This window comes from Vitis vinifera, chromosome 7, assembly GCF_030704535.1.
Source record: "Vitis vinifera cultivar Pinot Noir 40024 chromosome 7, ASM3070453v1".
NCBI lineage: Eukaryota > Viridiplantae > Streptophyta > Magnoliopsida > Vitales > Vitaceae > Vitis > Vitis vinifera.
Window position 1 is genome coordinate 22122745 of NC_081811.1, and position 20654 is coordinate 22143398.

The 20654-nt window shown below is 30.9% G+C and overlaps 1 protein-coding gene across 1 annotated transcript; it reads right to left on the bottom strand.

Annotated features, from left to right (window-relative positions):
- Nucleotides 1–9185: 9185 nt before the first annotated feature.
- On the bottom strand, nt 9186–12494 carry LOC100249378 (acyltransferase GLAUCE). The gene is made up of 2 exons (XM_002270293.4): nt 11894–12494; nt 9186–10348 (listed from the first exon to the last, which is right to left on the bottom strand). The coding sequence occupies exons 1-2, from the start codon at nt 12347–12349 to the stop codon at nt 9458–9460; spliced, it is 1347 nt and encodes a 448-aa protein (XP_002270329.2). The 5' UTR covers nt 12350–12494; the 3' UTR covers nt 9186–9457.
- Between the last annotated feature and the right edge of the window lie 8160 nt (nt 12495–20654).

Below are 20654 nucleotides of genomic sequence, written 5' to 3' on the forward strand. Positions count from 1 at the left end.
AAAATTAGGAAATTAGTTTCAAATTAGAAATTTAAATTAAAATCATAATTTTAATTTAAAATTTAAAATTTTAATATTTATTTTTAAACAAAAAACTTATTTCAAAATAAAAAATTTATTTAAAATTGTAATATTTTTACCATTAAATCATATCTCATTCATATAAAAAACCTTTTTTAGTTTTTACTTTATCAACTCCCAATCTCCCACCTTGAGTCCTCTTCCTTCCTCAAATACTCATTTTAAATGTTTCCATCATTCTTTATTTACTTCCAAATTTATTTCTCTCAATTTTTAATTTATCTCTTATTACTCATATCCAATTTTTTTCTCTTTGTTTAGGTTTACTCTTTCTTTTTTCTAATATCATACTTTTTCTAATTAAATGAAAATTAAGTTCTTGATATATGAGTTGGTATAAATAAAACTTAATTTTAGTATAGTTTAAATTACCATTATTATTAAAAACTAATTCAAGATTTTTTTTTAAAAACTAATTCAATAAAACTTAATTATGGTATAGTTGAAATTAAAAGAGTGGTCAATTTTACAATTTGATAGAGAATTGGATGTCTAAATAACCTATTTCCTTATCAAACAAAATTTTGAATAGTATAAGCACGAAACAGTCCGAAGGGGGGGTTACAGGCGGTCGGAGAGGGTTTATAGGCAGGGGGGTTTATAGCGGCAGGGGTGGCTTGCCGGCTTGCAACGGTGCGGCAGGGAAAAGACTACTTAGGCGACGGTGTTACGGCTGGTGGAGAGAGATTTTGCACGATGAAATGGCCGACGGAGGGGAGGTTTTATATCCTCCAAAACGTAGTCGTTTTGATGTTAGAATCATCATAAAGACGTTGTTTTGATGCTAAAAAAAAATAATTAAAAAAATAATTGAACAAGCCGGTTCGTCCGGTTCACTGGTTGAACCGTCGGTTCAATCGGTTCGATCCCGGTTCAACCTGTTTTCGGTCTAATTAACTGGACCGGAACCATGACCAGCCGACGGTCGAACTGGCTGGGTCCGGTTTTTTAAACCATGGAAAATATCTCATATTTGTTGTACAAAATATTTTTTTTAAAAAAATAATAAATTCTTAAAAATCTATTTTCTATCAAAAAATTATCAAACTTATTTTCTAAATTAGAAAACTATTTTCTAGAACTATTTCTAAATAAACCTTATATATTTGAATAAAAATAATATTTTAGTATGTTTTTGGTATAAAACTAGATTTAGTTTTTTTTTTTTTTCTTGAGGTAAAATATCTATTGTTCCATGTTAGGGATGGTAATGGGAATTTTTTTTTAGGACCTCTTTTTGTTAACATAATTGGATTAGGCTACCCTACCCCACCCGCTTTGATTATATACATAATTAAATGAAATAATTTAATTTATTTTTAGTTTTCATAACAATAAATAATAAAAATTTAAATATTCATTAATTTTAAATTATGTTTATTTTTAATATAATTAAAAAAATTTAAATGAAGAATACAAAAATATTAATGGGAACAAACTGAGGTTTCTATGAGAAATTCCTTTACCTACCCAGAATGAATGAGAATGAGAATAAGGGTGACTCATCTCACTTTGCTTTCATTGCTTCGAAACTTGTTTCTATTTATAATTTTCATTTATGATAAAGAAACCAATGATTAATGGATTGGGTAAGTAAATGATAGGAGGACAACAAATTAGTTTAAGAAAAAAGATAATATTTTTACTTCTTCTACTATATCTCTTTGATTGGTATATATCTCTTACCTCAATCCACATATTGTAATAATGTGAATATGACTGTGCTTAATTTTTATTTTAGAGTTTTTGTTGGTATGTTATGTTTATTTCCTGATTTGAGGGAGACAAAATAGAAAGAAAAATATAAATAAAAAAAAAGTGAAAAAATTTATAAACTTTTTCTCTTGTTTTGGTAAACCTATCATTATAGGTTCTAGTATACTATTTGGAATGCGATGAACTTGAAAAGACATTAATTGTATGAAGTTGACTTCAATAGAGTCAAACGACCCAAATTGAATTATGTAAGCATGATTGATTTCTTTGACATGGATTTGAGAAGTTCCTGATATGAAGTTGGAAATTGCTACATCTTCTTCAAGGTCAATCTTTCCTTGTCAGACTAATTTCATTGTCTTATCTTTCAGAACAAAGAATTGTTCAACAAGATGACTAATAAGTCGATGATATTTGTAATATTTTGGATCATCTATTCGACCAACCTTCTCATGACGTTTCATTTATGAAAGTTCAATTAACTTTAACTTAAGAAGGTCTTCAAGCATTCCGGGGATTCATGACTCTTACCTTTATCTTTTTAAGTACTTATATAATCATCCTTCATTTTATTTGTTTTGCTCAAGAATCTAGTTTGAGCTATATTTGTTGTCGTAGTTTTCTTACTACTAGTTTTAAGAAAAGCCTTATCCCCTTTATGGTTGTTAAGTTTTTCCTTGCTTCTTTTTGGATTTTGGGTAGGTGGATCCATGCTTCCATTAGCAACAATGCTAAGCTCCATGTCATGAGCTCATGTCACCAACTCTTTAAAAGTTTTTGGTCTTATCCCTTGAAGAATATAGTGTAAACCCCGATGTATTCCTTGTGTACACATCTCAATAGCAAAAAAATCAGCTAACCTATCATTGTAATTAAGACTTAGGTATTTTCATCTATTGATATAGTCAATAACAAGTTCATCTTTCCATTGGTGAGTATTTGAGCTTTATCATTCTTATAATGCATCACATACTATAAAAAAATTGAGGAACTCTCACTCAAATTGTTCCCAATTGTCTATGGAGCCAGACTCGAGGTCATTGTACCAGTCAAAGGCATTTCCCTTTAATAATTGAAAAATTGTTTGACTAGGAGATCCCCTTAAGTGCCTGCATTGTTACAAGTTTCCATAAAATGAGGGACATGTTGTCTTGGATTTCCCCTATCATCGAATTATTGGAATTTCAGTGATTAAAAGCCTATAGGCATTCTCAATTGCTCAATCCTCTAAGAATAAGGCTTAGCATAAGATGGGAAGATAAAACACTACTTTCTATTGGGATTGGGCCCCTAAAAACAAGACATGATGTAACAAAGTCAGACTTGACTATCCACTTCCTATCCATTTTATGCATTGACATTGATTTGAGCATTCAACTCATATCTCTTACATTGTACATGACTTGGGTATGTTAGGATTTGCATAGAAGATATAAGTCATGAGTTCCTTATAAGTAAATAAATTGTCCATAGTTAGTTCATGGATTTGATCAATCCAATAGAGATTATAGTGTACCACTTTTTAATTGGAATGGTGGTTTGTCTTGGTCATCGAGATGAGTTTCCCATGGTGAGTTCATTAGTGTATGTGATGCACACTAGATAGGACCTATGACGAATCATGACGTAAGGTTATCAATTATCATGATTCACCAAGCTACTATACTACATGGACTCTTAATCTTGAGAGAATATTGAGTATGTGTCAAAATCAATAGGAGACTTTAACCTATGGGTGAGATCCTAAAGTGGTCATGTATCCATTAAGATTCACTATTGATGGAAGCTGGTGGAAACAAGTATTCTCAATAGAAGTTCCATGATATCTCATAAGATTGAGCTAGTGTGTCCTATTGAATTATCCAAATGACATGTGATCATGAAATTTGTGGTCGCCGTAATTCCTTTAGTAGAACTTGGCATATCCTCCTCGAAGCTATAGGATATCAATTGATCATATAATAAGTGAGGTATGTAACTCAAGGATTTAAGAGGTAATCTTGATAGGTGATAGCACTACCTTGTTATATTACAAACATCAATCCATGAGGAATCTACATGTAGTGAGTAGTAGGTCACAGACTCAAACTTTATCTCGATTATTATTTACATAGGGTATTGAAGTGTAGTTAGGGACGGTAATGGGATGGGTTTTTTCGGGTACCCGCCCCACCCTACCCCTAATGAGACGGGGTTCAGTTTTAATAAACGGGTTTGGGATTTTTTTAAAAACTTGGGGCAGGTTCGAGTATTGCTCCATCCCGCCCCGCCCCGATTATATATAAAATTAATTTTAAAATTAAATTTAATTTAAAATTTAAAATTAATTTAATTTAAAATTTTATTTTACTATTTTTAATATATAGATAATAATAAAATATTTTTAATAAAATGAGTTATAAAAATATAATAATTTAATTATTTATAAAATATATTTATTTTAATGTAATTAAAAATTTTAAAAGTAATTTAAAAAAAAATTAAAATTCAAAAAAAAATTAAACGGGACGGGGCAAGACGAGTATGAGAATTTATCATACCCACCCTGTTCGACCCCGTTTAATTTTTTAAATGAGATGGAGATGAGAATTGTTTTGAATAAACGGGATTGGGATGGGAGCGACCCCTCTCAAACCCATCCTGTTGCCATTCCTAAGTGTAGTTGATTCTCTATAATAAAATGTTGAATTAACTTCATAATTGGATTTTAAGGGAGCCAACTCCTATGTGTCCTAGTGGTCCCCTCTCTAAGCTCATATATCATGATGACACAGTTTATAAGAGTTAAATTGACTCTAGGTTCATTCTTATGCATAAGAGTGTTTTAGTAATTATGTAAGGTTGCACAAAAAATAATGAACAAGGTCTTTGGATTGGGCTAATTGATTAATTAGATGACCATTTGTGGTTAATTAATTAATTATGACCCATTTTGAGCTAGATTAAGTAACCCAAGCCTTGATGAGCTTAAGTCGCTTAAGGCCAATGGACAACCCTATAAATATTCTTTGAGGGGTTTCCTAATGGCGTTTAGATAGTTGTCTTCCACCTTCAAAAAGGAAGAGTTTAGGTTTCCATTCTTCTAAAGCCCACACTTTGAAGTGTCAAAATCATGGTTTGAGTCATTGGATGGACGACCATGGGTAAACGAATCTTTTAAACTATTCAGACATGTTCTTCATCACAAGAAATTAATCTAGGAACATCCAAATTTAAGTACAAGTACTATATCTCTATATCTATAGTTAATAATGGTTTTTATTGTCATTTTATTCTGCTACAATAGATTTAGAGATGCCTAAGAATAAATGCATACACCCTACGAGATTTAGGAATAAGGAATGGAGAAATCCATACTTCCTAGCATCTTCATTGCTCTTAAGAGGTTCAAAGATGAATTCTTTTAATTGATTAATAGGAATTGATCCCTCTAGAGAAACTTGAAGATTCACAAGGGCGGTTCTTGTGCTTTAGAACTCTTAGTACCATGAGAAGGATTTTTTTTTTTTTAATGGAAATATTGTAGATGGATCAACAACTAATTGGTTTGATTCTTCCATACTTTTGACATTGCTCGTGAGAAGAGCAATTTGGGCATTATTTTTGTTTATGGTTTTTGTAAGGACTTCAATTTGTTTGACCATTTGAGTTGTTTGCTCTTCTAGTGAAATTGAGTTTGTCATCATGACTGGAATGATGGTATTGGAAGAAGTAACATGATTAACCATTGGTTGTTGTGTTACTTTTAAGGTCTCACGGAGAGATGTTGGTGTATGATTCTACTTGTTCAACCATTTTGTTTTTGTTTTTTTGTTTGTTTTTTTTTTTTTTTTTTACTTCGAGGAGTTCAAAGGATATTTTTGGATTTTCGGGAGAAGTTGCTTCAACTTGCACTCTACTCCAAGTCATGAGACCAAAACTTGCTTCAAGTCCAACCATTTTGACTAGATTGGAATGAATAGATTTGATTTTTGGATGACTAGATTTCTTGTAGTATAGATTTCTTGTAAGAAATATATGAAAGGCAAAATCGTCCAACTAGGCATGCTAGAAAGTTATACACACAAATTTTCTCCAATAAATAAATTTATAGACAAAAGATTGTAAATTTAAAATTTGACGGGAAAATATCCAATATACCTTATGATTCTCCATACAAAGATATAAGCACTCTTTTAGCAATTTAATGATTAATTTTGGATCAAAAGGGGTTTATATAAGAAACAATAGATTATAAAATCTTTAAATAAAAAAGAAATCTTCAATTCTTCGTGATTCTTCAAGAAATTTTCAAATCTTCTTGAAGTCTTCAAGAAATTTTAGAATCTTCTTGAAGTTTTCAAGAAATCTTGAGTCTTCCAAGAATGTTTTCAAGAGCTTTTCAAAATTTTTTTTACTCTTCCAAAATGTTTTTTGAAATGGGAGGAACCATCTATTTATAGGGCTGAGAATTTTATTTTGATATTATCTCTTAATTTTATAAAGATAATTATATTATTTATTATAATAATAGTTATTTGTTTTAATTATCTATAATTATTATCACAATTAAATTTTCTAGAGAGAAATATTAATTATGATAATTATAATATTTATTTGATTTTTTTATCAAATTATTTTATTTTATGTGACATGTCCAATTATTGACATGTGGCAATGAATTAATGGATAAAATTTGTCTATCTACACTAGGACTATTGAATTTTTGGCATTGAACAAAATATGGATTGATTTTGTTTAGTAATTTCTCTACAAATGCATTTTGATGGTGAACTTAATTGTGAAAATTGTGTAAGGTAGTTGGAGCATGCATCTCTTTGATTTTCACCGAGTTTTTAATGAACGTTACAGTTTCGATTATACTTTTTAGTTGTTGCATGTATAATAAATAGACTTTTTATTCTTTCTATATTTGCTTACAAGTTGTAAAGGAAATTAGTTTATCAAAAGAAGATAAAGTGTAACATTACAGAAGGCAATGTCTAAAACCATGAAGATTACATCAAATAACTCATTAGAAAGGTTGAAATAGGTTTTTGTAAGAACATTGGTTCATCCATGTGTTGAAGAAATTAATTAGCAATTCTTGTTGAAATATTATGATATAATTAACAAATTTATATATAATTATCGTATGTAAGTGGGCACATTGATTGTTTGAATGAAGTTTCTTATATCAATATTTGTAGATTTTAAACGAATAATATTCAATTTAATTTTTTGACTTATAATTAATTTTTCTTTTATTTAATTATATAAAAAATCCATTATTTTAATAACAAGGTTGAAATATTATTTTTAATATACAATGTTCAAAGATATACTTCCATAAACCTCATTTCTAAAGTAAATCAAAGATGATGCTCTTATAAATATCAAGATTGATAACTTTGTAATAATAATTTCTATAAAAAGAAAAAAAAAGAAAAAGTTCAGATATGACGACACTTCTTAAAGCACAATTGAAAGTATTAATCAAATATGACACTTCCTGAAAGTATCATTGTTAACTAAAACATATTATGACAAGCTAAAAGATGATGCTTTTGAGAAGAATCAACGTTTACCTTAAAAAAAAAACATCATTATTTCCTTTTTTTTTTTTTTTTCTAGTAGTAGAAATTCAAATTTTGTTCATTTTTTAACACATTAGAATTATGAACGTGAACAAATTTTTTAAGGGAACATTTGTAGATAGATAAAATTTATCCACTTATTTTTTACCATACATAATTTATAGCTTTAATAAGATAAGAGCGGATGTATTGGCCCTAGATGGAGTAATATTAATATTTAGATCAAATAAAAAAAATGTAATTCCACACAAAGAAATATTTTATATTTACATGAAATAAAATAATTTTGGTGATTATAAAATTGTAATTACCAATTAATTAATTTTAGATAATTATCATAATAATAATAATTGTCCCTAAAAGGTAAAAGGATAAAATAGAAGATGATTTCTTAAACTTTATAAATATGAGGCCTTCTTAATTTTGAAAGCACATTTGTAAACTTCAACACTTTTGAAGAGTTGAAGAGGGCTCGCCTCAAGGATTGAAGAAGCCCATTAAGCCTTTAATGATTCAAAAACTTTTTCAAAATTTCCAAGATTCTGAAGATCTAAAGAACAAGTTTGAAAGATCTTCAATCTGCGACCAAGCATTCATGCTCTCTATCAACATTATTCAAGTCCAATTAAGGTCTAAGTTGAGGCACAAGTTAAGCCGAGGTCTAGGCCCAACTCAAGTAAATGACGAAGCCCAAATTAAGGCCTAAACTCAACCCATGACCCAACTCAAGCCGAATAAAAATTAAGTATTGACACCCTCGGTTAAAGTTGTTTTAAGTCAAGCAAAGACTCGAGCTTTGCCAAACTTAATTCTTACCCAGGCCTCACCTAAGTTAAGGTTCAAATCAAGTCAAGGCTTAAGCCTATTAAGACCTAAATTAAGTCAAAAACAAAAGTCACACTAAAGCTAAATCAACTCAAAGCCCAAAACAGAAAAAATTCAAACCGCACTAAGGCCCAAGACATGCCAATTAAGGCCCATATGATATGCCAAAAAATTATGTCATGCCAAAGGCCAAATCTCACAAAAGACCAGCCTAAGTGAAGGTTTTTTATTTATTATTTTTTATTTATTATTATTTTTTTTTCAAAAACCCTCAATTAAAAACCCTAACAAGTCAACCACATAATTTTAGAATTAAATGTTAGAAGATATTGATTCTCTCTTGGTAACAATATTCTTCACTTTATTTTCAAATTTATTATTAAAAAGAAGACATATTTTTCCATGGCTTCCCTTGGTTATATTTCAAATTAATGTGTATTTTCATGCATAAAAATTGATTTTTCTTTTTCTTTTTTTAATTTCCTAGTTATATTTGTGTGACTAGTGACAAAATTTGCATAACTCTTAGAGCCTGTTTAATAGTGATTTTAGGAAACACTTTTAATATTTCTAATACTTGAAAAATTTTATCATTCAAGCATTGAAAATGCATGTTAGAAACACTTTATAGAATCACTTTCAAACGTACTCTTAATAACTTACAAAAATTTTATTATTATCATTGTTTATCATGCCTTAATTAATAAAAATACTTGGTAGACAACATGAGTGATTTTTAGGGTTATCAAACGACGGCTAAAGAGGGTAAATTTGAATTTAGCTTTGAACGAAAGATTGATATATTTACCATGTTGGGGTTTAAAGATTTTGATCGACAACATACATGATTAGTGCCCCGTAAGAAAGCACTTTTAGCCCACTTAAAATCACCCTCAAAGAGGCTCTAAATGATTCTCGGTAGAAGCATTCTATCTAAAATACTACAAACTTCAAGTTAGTCTCTTACTCTTTTCACGTATATGGATGTATAGAACACATCTCCATTGATATTAGTTATACTCATAATCCTTTGTATGCTGGTAGTGATGAGGAATGAACACGTCTCATTCATTTATATAAGCTTCATATGATCGGCCACCGCAGCATCGTCCCCGATGGATCGACCGTCTCTTTTCTAGACCAACTTCACTAACATTTACCAAACCCTATGTAGTCCAAATACTTGACATATATAGATAAGCATACTACTACATGCCAAAGTACCAAACACCAATACATATGATCAAGTGGAGGGTTTTTCAGGCTAGGAACTTGTGGAATAGGGTTTGGAATTTCTCCATTTCCTTGCTTGGTAGAGCTACCAGTATATTCACTCCATTGTCGTTAACTGCATCGATGTCCGGGAAGAACAAGATGATGTCCTTCCTATGGTACACCACTGGGCAACTGTACTTTGCCTTGCCCCATGGATACTCAACTTCAGCAAACCCTAATCTCCACCATGAAGAAATCAGAAACTCCCCATGGGGAAAACCCTTGTATAGCTCTCCCCAGTCTATGGCAGACCTTGCATACTCATCAGTCATCCTATTAGCCCCCTCTGCTACCATCCCCACCAGCCTTGAGAAGGGCTCTTCTTGTAGATCCCGACACGATGCCGTTGCATAAGCAGTGAGCACTCCATTGCCTGTATATGATGGTGGCAGTGGTGGAACCAGCCTAGGCCTTATGTCAACTGCATAAAGAATGGTGGACAACCTATCAAGATCATTCCCGGTGTCACATGATAAGGCTTTGCACCGCCATACATGAGTGGCCACAACGTTAAATCCTGTAACCTTAGTTTTGGCATCACCAGTCTTGGCCTTGGCCTTTAGGTTAGAGATATCTCCGGGCATTAGCCGGAAAATTTTGAAGTCAAGTTCCTCTGGTATAGCATCAAAGACAGGAGTAATAGACTCCTCCCCAATAGGGATCTTGAGCTTGAGAAGCTCAGGGTGTGGGAACGTGACACGCGGCGGGGATCGGGCGGCCAGGAGTTGCCTGTCATTGCAGGGGGTGATAACCAGTGGCTTGTCAGCAGCCAAGGAGGCCAGATTTTCTAAAAACATTTTGAAGCTTAACCCATCAAAAGTTGCATGATTGTTGGTGACTCCCATGGCAAAACCACCACACTTGAATGAAGTCACCTGTGAATATCATACAAAAACAATTAATACTGAGAGCTGTCATCCCCAAGAATTGGTTGAGTCCAGTAAATGTATGTGAGTTATAACCATATCAAAATTCACATACAACAATTCACCGTAGAGAAGGGCATTCAAAATTAAGGAGCCAGCCCCACTTCTTACAGTCACATTCAATGATCGGCTTTTTCAAATCTAATATTTTGGAGACCCCCTTTTTTTTTCTTTTGTGGTTTTTTCAAAGGCAAGAAAATCCTGGGTTTTCACCTAAAAATTAATCTTCCATTATTTATGTTGAAAGGAAATGCCGCTGCTGAACTTAGGTGGGCAGGACATATAAGCAATTTAATTGAATGATTCAAAGCCCAAAATCAACAGAGAACTAATCAAGTTTGAAGTTTTTGGACCAAACCCAACTACCCTCACATCTCATCCATTAAGGATTGTTGAAAGGCAGGGCTATAAAGTTAAAGCAGTCAAGAAGGGGGAAAAAACCCACATTTATGAAGCTATGAACAGTAAAATTTATACTTTTTTTAAGGCTCCCATTTGACATCTAAAAGAATAAGAAAAAGGAAACCTTTTTCTTTGACTACTTCGCTAACATGTGTTCAAGCTAACCAACTTAATTAATTTATAATCATCTCTCAAAAGAAATACTGAAAATCCAACATGAACATTAAGATGATCTCCAGATCAGAAAAAAGGGTAAAAGTTATAAGCATAGTATCAGCGTGTGCTAGCTGTCATGAAAGTAGTTGGTGGTGATCAGCATAAAACATGAGATACAGTAATTATGGTAGATCTACTCTTGTGGTCACCAAGAGCTTGTTATAAATGCCATAGGTGTGTCTGTTGTAATGGACTGTTGGAAAGTTATAGTGCAGTCTTTGTCGACTGAGAAATGCCATTTCTCATGACGGTTGGGATGAAAACATCTACCCACCAAATCAATATCTATATATATATATATATATATATATATACACAGAAATTTTTTTCCAGTTGTTTGTTGTGTTGTATGAAGCACTGCCTTTTTGCCCATGATGCCACCTTAAGGAACAAGGACACACAGAAAACTGGCTCTGAGCATCTGTCTTTCAGAAATCTAAATAGCAGTAGAAATTCTCATCCTCCTAATGTTATTTGTACTAAAGATTAACTTCACATAAACATATTATCATAACTTTGGTTTCTAGATGTCATGAGTCAGAATCTTACTACTTGTTTATTTTTCATTTATTGACCTCAAGTGATGTCAAGATTTAGCTATTCCCCTAATATTAATGGATAGGCGTCAAAGTAGTTTAACATGATATCAGAAAACTTTGACTATTAGAAGTACATCAGCTACTGACCCAATATTAATGGAGATTATATACAGTATTTGCATCCAGTTGGCCTAAAAGTTTAAGCTTTTGGGAAAATATTTCGAACCTGGACAGGATATTATATACATTATTTGCATGCATTTTGCCTAACAGTTTAAGCTTTTGGGAAAATATTTTGGACCAAGACATAGTATAACAAAAGAGACTAGTTGTATACCTGAAGAATGCAAAGTGGCTGATCATCAGGTGCCAAGTTATCCATACTCATGACTACGAGCTGTTGGAATGCAGGATTAGGGTAAACCAAGTCTCCAATCTCATCCAATGTGAACTCACTTGAAGCCACCACAAAGCCAGCTCCAGCTGCATTGCAGTCCACCTCCAAGCGACCCAACTTGGGATTCATCTTCAACCTTCCAGCCAAGAAATCATATGGCACAAGGATTTTCTGGAGGGCTGTTTCAAGCTTTTCAACCACAGTTGGGGGAGGAAAGTCTGGGTGAGCCTGGAAGAAATGAACTGTTTGGACATTGAAGTTGAGGACTTTGTCTATGTTTGATAAGAACATGGACTTTCTCTCAGTTTCTGATGATGGAAGAACAAGAGAGGAGCTATGGACTGCGACCTTGAGGTCTTGGATGAGAGGTGGGGGGTCTTGGAATATGGCTCCCATGCTTGTTTCCTGAGCTTTGTGTTACAGTAGGCTTTAAGATTTATAGTAGCATCAAGTGGCTATGAATGCCTGAGCCACAAGTTGTTCCATGGACTCTCAATGCTATCTTCACCATAGTTGTGACACCTGTGATGATTCAGTTGCGTGCCATCATAAAGTCAAGACCCATTTGATTCAATTGTAACTTCTAATAAAAACATATAATCTAAAAAGGAGCAAATAACTAAATTTCTATCTTTTTCACTGATTCATCTTTTTACTTCAAAAAAAAAAAATGTTTTTCTCAATCTAGAAAAACATTATTTTAAATTTTTTTAACATATAATAAAATGTATTTGTAAAGTGTCTAATACTCGAAAAAAAACCTTTTAAGCGAGTACAAAATACAGTATTATGATCAATGTTATCAAATAATAGACCAACTATATACATACATCAAATAACTTTATATTAAGAAAAGTATTAATTTTATACTAATTTTTCAAACCAATATATTTCAAACTTTAAATCTAGATCGTTAAAAATGTATGGAGAAATCTAGGTCTTGGAATAAAGTATAAATACATGTAATTAAGGTATAAAAGAATAAATAAATTAATGCAATTGATAGAATAAAAATAAAGCAATAAAAACTGAATTGCACATAATTGTCAAGTAATTGTGCCTGTTTTTATAGACATGGAAGAAAAGTATACCTTACTGTTAGCAGAACATTTATATTAACCCTACAATTAAGTGGCCCTTGTTGCGGTAGAGGTGTCATTGTAGAGAATGGGCATCACGATTTTTTTTTAGTTAGCCTATTTCTCTGGGCACAGGCCTATTGAAGAAGCAGTTGAGTAGGTTAAAGAGGGAAAGTGGGGCTGTCTTCAATTGTTGGTGAAGAGGACTTTGTGGTGGTGAATCGCCTATACAGAAGTTAATTTTGCTATTTATGAGTCCAAGCTTCCTTTCATGTATGACTCCATGATTTATGCCTCATCATTTTCAGCATATTTTGGGGTCCCACATCAAGAGAGAAAGGTTGGTGACAATTCCAACAAAACAACAAGAGAGAAAGGTTGGTTGAAATTGCTTCATGTGAAATAAAAAATAGTATATAAAATGATATGATTAATTAGAAAACACACAAGTAAGCAAACAAACTCATCCTACTTAGCTCCTATTTGATAAGATTTTTAAAACAATTCTTAAAATACAGATTTTGGGAATAATTCTAAAAAATAATTTACAATTGTTTTCAAGAATAAAATTTGGCTTGAAAACTCAAATATTGAAAAAGGTTTTTTCAATTTATTTTCATGAAGATACCATAACGTTAGATACGATACAAAAGTTCTTAAAAAGAATATCTTCAATGTGTTTCAAAAATAACTCATTTTCAAAACATTTATTTTGAGAAAAACAAAATTGTTTTCAAATAAAAAAAACTATTTTTTGTTCTAAAAATAGTTTTCAAATAGATTTTTTATCCTTAATTATTTCTTCAATTTCTATGAATTTTTATAGGCATCTATGAGGCAATTAGATGTGCATGGGAAGGAAGCTAGTATCCCAAAAGCTTAGACCTTTCGAAAATCAACTCCCATATATACTAGTTTAAACTACATAGTAACTTGAAAGTGGAATTATACCGATTGACCTATGTTTGTGTTAACTTAAAGATTCTCTTAATCAAGTTTTGATAATAATAAAACATGATTAAGTGTACTAATTATTTTAATCAAGTTAAGTTTAAGGTGTATAACAAGAAAATCAAAAAAGGATAAGTTTGCTTAAGAAAATTTAAAGAATGTGAAGACTTGGATGCATGAAGACCCATCAAAACTAAAATAACATTTGTAAGATGAATTCTTTAGATGCACTTAGGTTCTAAATGAGTTTCATGCATCCTTTCATACTTGGTTTTCCCAAAATTGAGCTTTAACATTTATGTTTTATCTAAAATTAAGTAAAATTACAAAAACCTTAGGTAAAACTATTTTAATTTAAGCTACAAAGGCCCTTAAAAGTATTGCTAAAGTGTTAGAAAGGTTTTGAGGCAAATAAAAAAATTTAAAAAAAAAAAGAGTTTTTTGGGCCTTTTAGCTGCAACTAGTCTAGGGTGCACCTAAATTGGCTCAACCAATTGGGAACTAGTTCAAGCAATTATCCTTTCATGGTCAAGTTTCTATCTTGGTTTTAGAAAACTCTTTCTCTTCTATAGAGTTTGCATTCAATGTCAAAGCTTCACCTTTCTCGATCAAGGGTCAATCAAAGCTAAAAAAGGATCAACATTCACCTATAACACATTTAATAACTCAAGGACTAGTCAATCAATCAAACCAGAGTTCTACCAATCGAGGCTTGTTTCTAGAGAAAAATGTATCCTCAAATTTAGAAATTTTATGCCCATGAATGAGGACTTGTATCCTTTATTGTTATTCCAATAAAAATAAACATAAATAAATTGATAAGTAACTTACCTTTGTTTCTTTATTTATTTATATCTAGATCCAATTTATATTAATATCACTTGTCTAAATATTACTTGGAGGACCATTCCACTTGAAATATAATTATAACAACTTCAAATTATCAACAGAGTTGATCCAAATGATAATTTTTTAATTGCTTACTTTACAAACATCTAATTATGTTACATATTCTTCATTTTTTTCATTCATAGGTTTGCATAGAATGTCAATAATATAACCTTATACCAACACTAACAATTTTTTTTTTTCATCCAATTTCACACTAATAGATTGAGGGGAACCATCTCAACCATGATAAATAAACAACAAATAACAACCAAACAAGAGAAAGCGGATACGAACCGAAGAAAACCAAATACCAAGATCAAATAGGAAAAAAACGATGCGATCACCTATTACGATATTCCACAATCAAATATGACGAAAGAAGAATTTCATGATCAAACAGATCATGTGAAAGAAATGTATGAGATTAAATTCTCTTTCATGATATCACAAATTAAAAGTTTCATTAAATATCAATTTTGCTTTAATACTATATTGAAATCTAAAAATGATTCAAAGGGAAAAAAGAAAAGAAAATTTAGGATTTCTCATTATGAATTCTCTTGAAAATTGGTACAACGCTATTAGAATTTAAATAGATCTAATGATTAATTTATCCTTACTTCTAAGAATAAAGAAAATAATTCTTATGTAATAACGAAATATATTAATAACTTCTAACAAGCTAACGTCTTCAATAATTATTGTTTCAAATTAAGTTACAATGTTGCAGTTTTAAAATAGAACAAGAAAAGATATTTATGCAATGTACATATCATTAATTGCTATGAATACATGGTTTTAAAAGATGACATGTTAATCAACCAAAAAAAAAAGTGACTTTAAAATCGTGATAAGTTGTTATATTAAAATATGGGCATTCATAATTCTATTAGAATATTAATTAAGAATGTTTAGAATTTAACTTAAATTAAATGTTTATAATCATCATCACATTTATAAATAAATAAAAATACAACAACATATTATTTAGCTATGAAAAGAATTTGGGATAAATACATTTTTTAATATTTGAAGGTTAAAGTTTCCTAAAAATATTATAATTTGAAGATTTTGTTGAAAGTAAGAGTGACTCAAAGTTGAATACAAGTTTTCTCTATTGGTTTCTATTACCAAAAAAATAAGAAATTTTAGGAGAAATAGACTGAAAGCAACTTTTCAAGTGCATTATTTATAGGGCCAAATCCAATTTGGTGGCCTTAATTGTGAGAATAAGGTCTGGGGCCCTATAGCAACATTATCATGTTTAATGTAGGATATTTTAAAGTTAACTCGGACATTAAATATTTATCAATATCATCATATTTATAGAAAAATAAATAGAAAAAATTGCTTAAGTGAGGAAAATATTTGTAAAATAGAATTTACAACTTGGACATCAAATATTATTAAAGATATTATAAAGTTTTTATTTAAAGATTATTGAATTTTATCTTTTAATAAAATTTATTTATATTTCATATTGTAATCTCTTTCCACTAAAAAGCAGATATCACGCTTACTTCGCCCATAGTTATTTCATAACAAAGAATATAATTTTTTTTTTTTTTTTACTAAAAACTATTATTATTGTTGTTTGATTCAATAATTAGAATCATCGATACACCAATTTTTTTAAAAGCTTAAATTAGTAATTTTTGGGTCACATAATATATATCATATCCTTCACGGGATGCTTCATACCCAAACGTGGATGCTTCATACCCAAGCGTAAAGAAAGACGTGGCCCATAAGCAACTCCCTTTTGAACTAGCTTACACATTGGTGGGTTTAATAAATTTGGAAAAAAAAAAAAATCTATTATGATTTTGTTTTTTTAACCCGAAATTTTATTTATCAATTAAAATTTTAGCTAAAAAATAAAGTTTCAAATTGAAGCTTCATTTTTTAGTCGAAATCTCAATTAGTAATTATAGTTTTATTTTTGAACTGAAATTTTAATTATTAATTAAAATTTTATTTTTGTGGGAGGATGATAGGAGACTCACGTGACCGGATAGAGGATACTAAATATTGGTTTTAGAAGGACCTAAAAAATATATTTTTATGGGAGGCGCCTTGGTGACCCAAAATTCCTTTCACTTTCATGCTACAGGCACCCACATTAATCCTTAACCTACCCCATAGAATCTGGTCCCTTTCAAGAAGGACACGTGTAGATTGATAGATCAATCACCCTTCTCGCATTCAAGTTAATGGTCCCTTCTCTTTTGCTGCACTGCATTCACTTCAGAAAGGGTTGCCAACCTACATCTTCCTCTCCACTTTATTTTCATTTATTGTCATAATTTAATAAATATATAAATGTATTATATCAAATACTAAAAAATAATTTATTTTTATATATAAAAAATAAAAAAATATATCCAAACAAGACTTAAAATATAAATAATACACATATATATTATACGCGTATCGTTGAATTTTTTATATTTGATACATGTTTACTATTGTTTATCATATTTGGATATTTCATTATCCTCTATCATATAAACAAGTGATAAAAATAGTGATATTTGATAAAAATAATGATACATAAAATATTGTTTTTTTGGCAACAAAAATTATCAAAAGTTAGAAAAAAATAATTAGGCAATCTTTTATGATACTTGTTGATGAAGGTTTTCAACTATTACATGCCGACATATTTGAATTAAGAGTGTTAAAGTGTGAGCTACTCATAAATGGTGCCATTGATTTACATTTAGGTTGGGGTAGATTGTGATCCCACCATTTAAGGATTGTGGTGCTTGGTGAAAAGGACATGGATGGTTCATCAACTCAACTAATTCACTTTAATTTTTCAAACCTAAGAAAACAACTTTTGTAGCGGAAGGTTTACAATATTAAGGTAGGACTTCAATGAATATTGAAGTTATGTTTGTGTAGATTGTTTTTTGTTTTTATTTTGAAATAAAACAAATGAAAATATAAAAAAAAATGTTTGAATGGTGTCTTTCTATTATTATTTTATTAGAAATTGAGTATAAAAAAATGATAAAAAGTAAAAACATTAATTTAGATCATGTTTGATAACTATTTTTAAAATTAGTTCTAAAACAATTTTTAAGAACAATTTTTTAAATACTATTCTTTTATAACAAAAATCTGTTTAGAAAATTTTTAAATATATTTTAAAGATAATTTTATATTTATTTATTTATTTTTAATCAATCTACATATTTGTATAATTATTGTTTAAATCAGTCATAAAAAAAATTTAAAACAATTAAAATATGTTTTTTAAAAACACCATATTTTTTTTTCTTCTTAAAAATAGAAAACATAAAATAGTTTTCTAATTATTAAATGTGTTTTCCTATTTTTCTTATTTTAGAGAATAAAAACTATTTTTCGAAAACAGTTACCAAACAAACTCTTAATCTTTTAAAATTTTCTTCAAAACAAAAAAGTGAAAACAATTTTTTAAAATATTATCAACAAAGAATGGAATAAAGTCAGACATTAAAGGAATATAAATATTATAAATAAAAATATCAATACAAATAAAATATAATCTAAGATATATTTAAAATCAAATATTAACTTTTAAACTATGAATAACTATTTTGTTTATTTATTAAACAATAAATTATTATAAATGAATATATTTTATATTAGAAATAATTCATTTTAAATAAAATACTTTATAATACCATTTTAAAATAAAAACATAATAAATAATAAACAAATGCAACATACATTTTATATATTTTATTTTCCAAAAAAATAAATTTTTAATCAAAATCATTTTCAGAAAATTAAAAATAGAATGATTTCGGAATCAGACGGAACCTGACTAGCTTGTGAGTTGGGCGGATGGATGGATGATGTGGGGCAACAACATTGATGAATGGGAGGCGAGTCCAACCATATCCTAACCAATAAACTTATTACCATTTATTGGGGTTGGCAGGGCTTTGAACGAGTGGGCCATTGGGGCCCTCCAAATTGAATCTACAACCAAAATTTGTACAAATTCTTTAGTAACGTACCGTTCATAATGCCACCAATTTATGCCCATCAATGAGAAACACTAAATTGAGAATTTCTCCTTACCTTAAAACTCTTATGGGAATTAGAAAATAGAAACTGATGCAGAAGGAAAATCAATGGTCTGATCAAGTACTGTAGCACAAGAGCAAGCAAAGAACAAAGTGAATTTGAAAATCAATGTTCGTTCATACATAGTTTGGTTATCATATGGTTTTTGTGTTGATACAAGGTAACAAATATGGCAAGAAATGAAATGGGTGGGCGTGGGGAATAGAGCAGTACCGATTACCATACAAGGAACAACAGAACCCAAATAGATCAAGCAAATACCCTAATAAAGTGCGACTAAATTAGGATGCAGTCATGCAGACAGATCTTAAACTAATTCAGCCATAATAATCCGTTGTCGGTCCGGGAGAGATGAACAGGGAGCTTCATAAATAGCAACAATTTTAGTTGATGGGTGTGGTGTGGGACATCCAAAGAGTCAAGACTAATGTGACATGTAAGGGGAAATCGGTCTAAAATAAATAAATAGATAAGTACACTGAGACATATGTTTCTCAGCTACTCCTACGGACTACATAAGGAAAAAGATAGAAGTATACCATTTCAATCAGGTCAGTCAAAGTTCCAAAAGGGAAACTAATTTACAGGGATCGATTGATAGGGGAGTTCTACCAACTTCATGAAGGAAAATAAGTTGGAAGAGACACATATGGTAATGGGTGGGTTGCACTTCAGCTGGCTACGTAACTCAGACCTTTGACCTTTTCGCTCACGGGTAGGAGCAAACCATAAATATGGGGGTTGGGGCCGAATGAGGGCACCATTAAATTCAAACCTGAACTGATATGAACCAAGTGCAACGATGCCAAACAATGGTTTCCAGGTACTTATCTAGATGCTTTGATGACTTGCACTCTCACAGACGGTGTAACATCTTCAAAGTGACAAGCATGAGGTCCCCATGTTTGGTTGGTGTTTTGACATTAGCCTAGCTAGTAAAGCATTAACCCTCTAATGAAAAGGTCTTTTTATCTAAAGGGTCAACTTCTAATCCAACACTAAGAATTGGACCTAGCATCATCAACCCGAGCGAATGCCTCTTTGAGTTCTTTAGTTTTGATGTATTCATACCCTAAACCCTATAACATCAGTTACAGTTTACCCACCAGCTCTGTGGCAGATTTCATTTCACCAAATGATCCACTTGTTTTGAAGGCAAACTCAGGCCAAACCCAAGAGATAACCTGACACCACCTAGCCTGACAATACTATTACAGAGAAGTTTTTATGATAAGAGACAAAATTTTCTGTTTTTAGCCAAAAGAAGAATGGAATGAGTCCTAGTAGTGTAAGTTATACAGCTGAAACCCACTACAATGCAAAGCAAAGCCACCATGGCTGAGAACTTATACCATTTGCTAGAGTGTATCATTTGGACAATTATTTAGACCTCTCAAGATTAGAAACAATAACCACAAAATCCTTACATATGTTAAGATAAACTATGTTATACTTCAAAGACATATAATACTTGAAATAGTGCCCGAGTTCAAGAACCTCCGATCCAAGCTCAACCTTAGGAGTGTCATAGAGATACTGACAATAACAGAGAGAACAGTGTATAAGCATTCGACTCCTCAGTACTCCGTTTGAGAACCATGAACCCAAGTGAGTGTCCAATTAATGCAAGGCTCCCTTAAAGCAAGGTTCTACAAATTAGCCTTGAGACTTAAGCCTCACCTTATCAAGGCTTATAG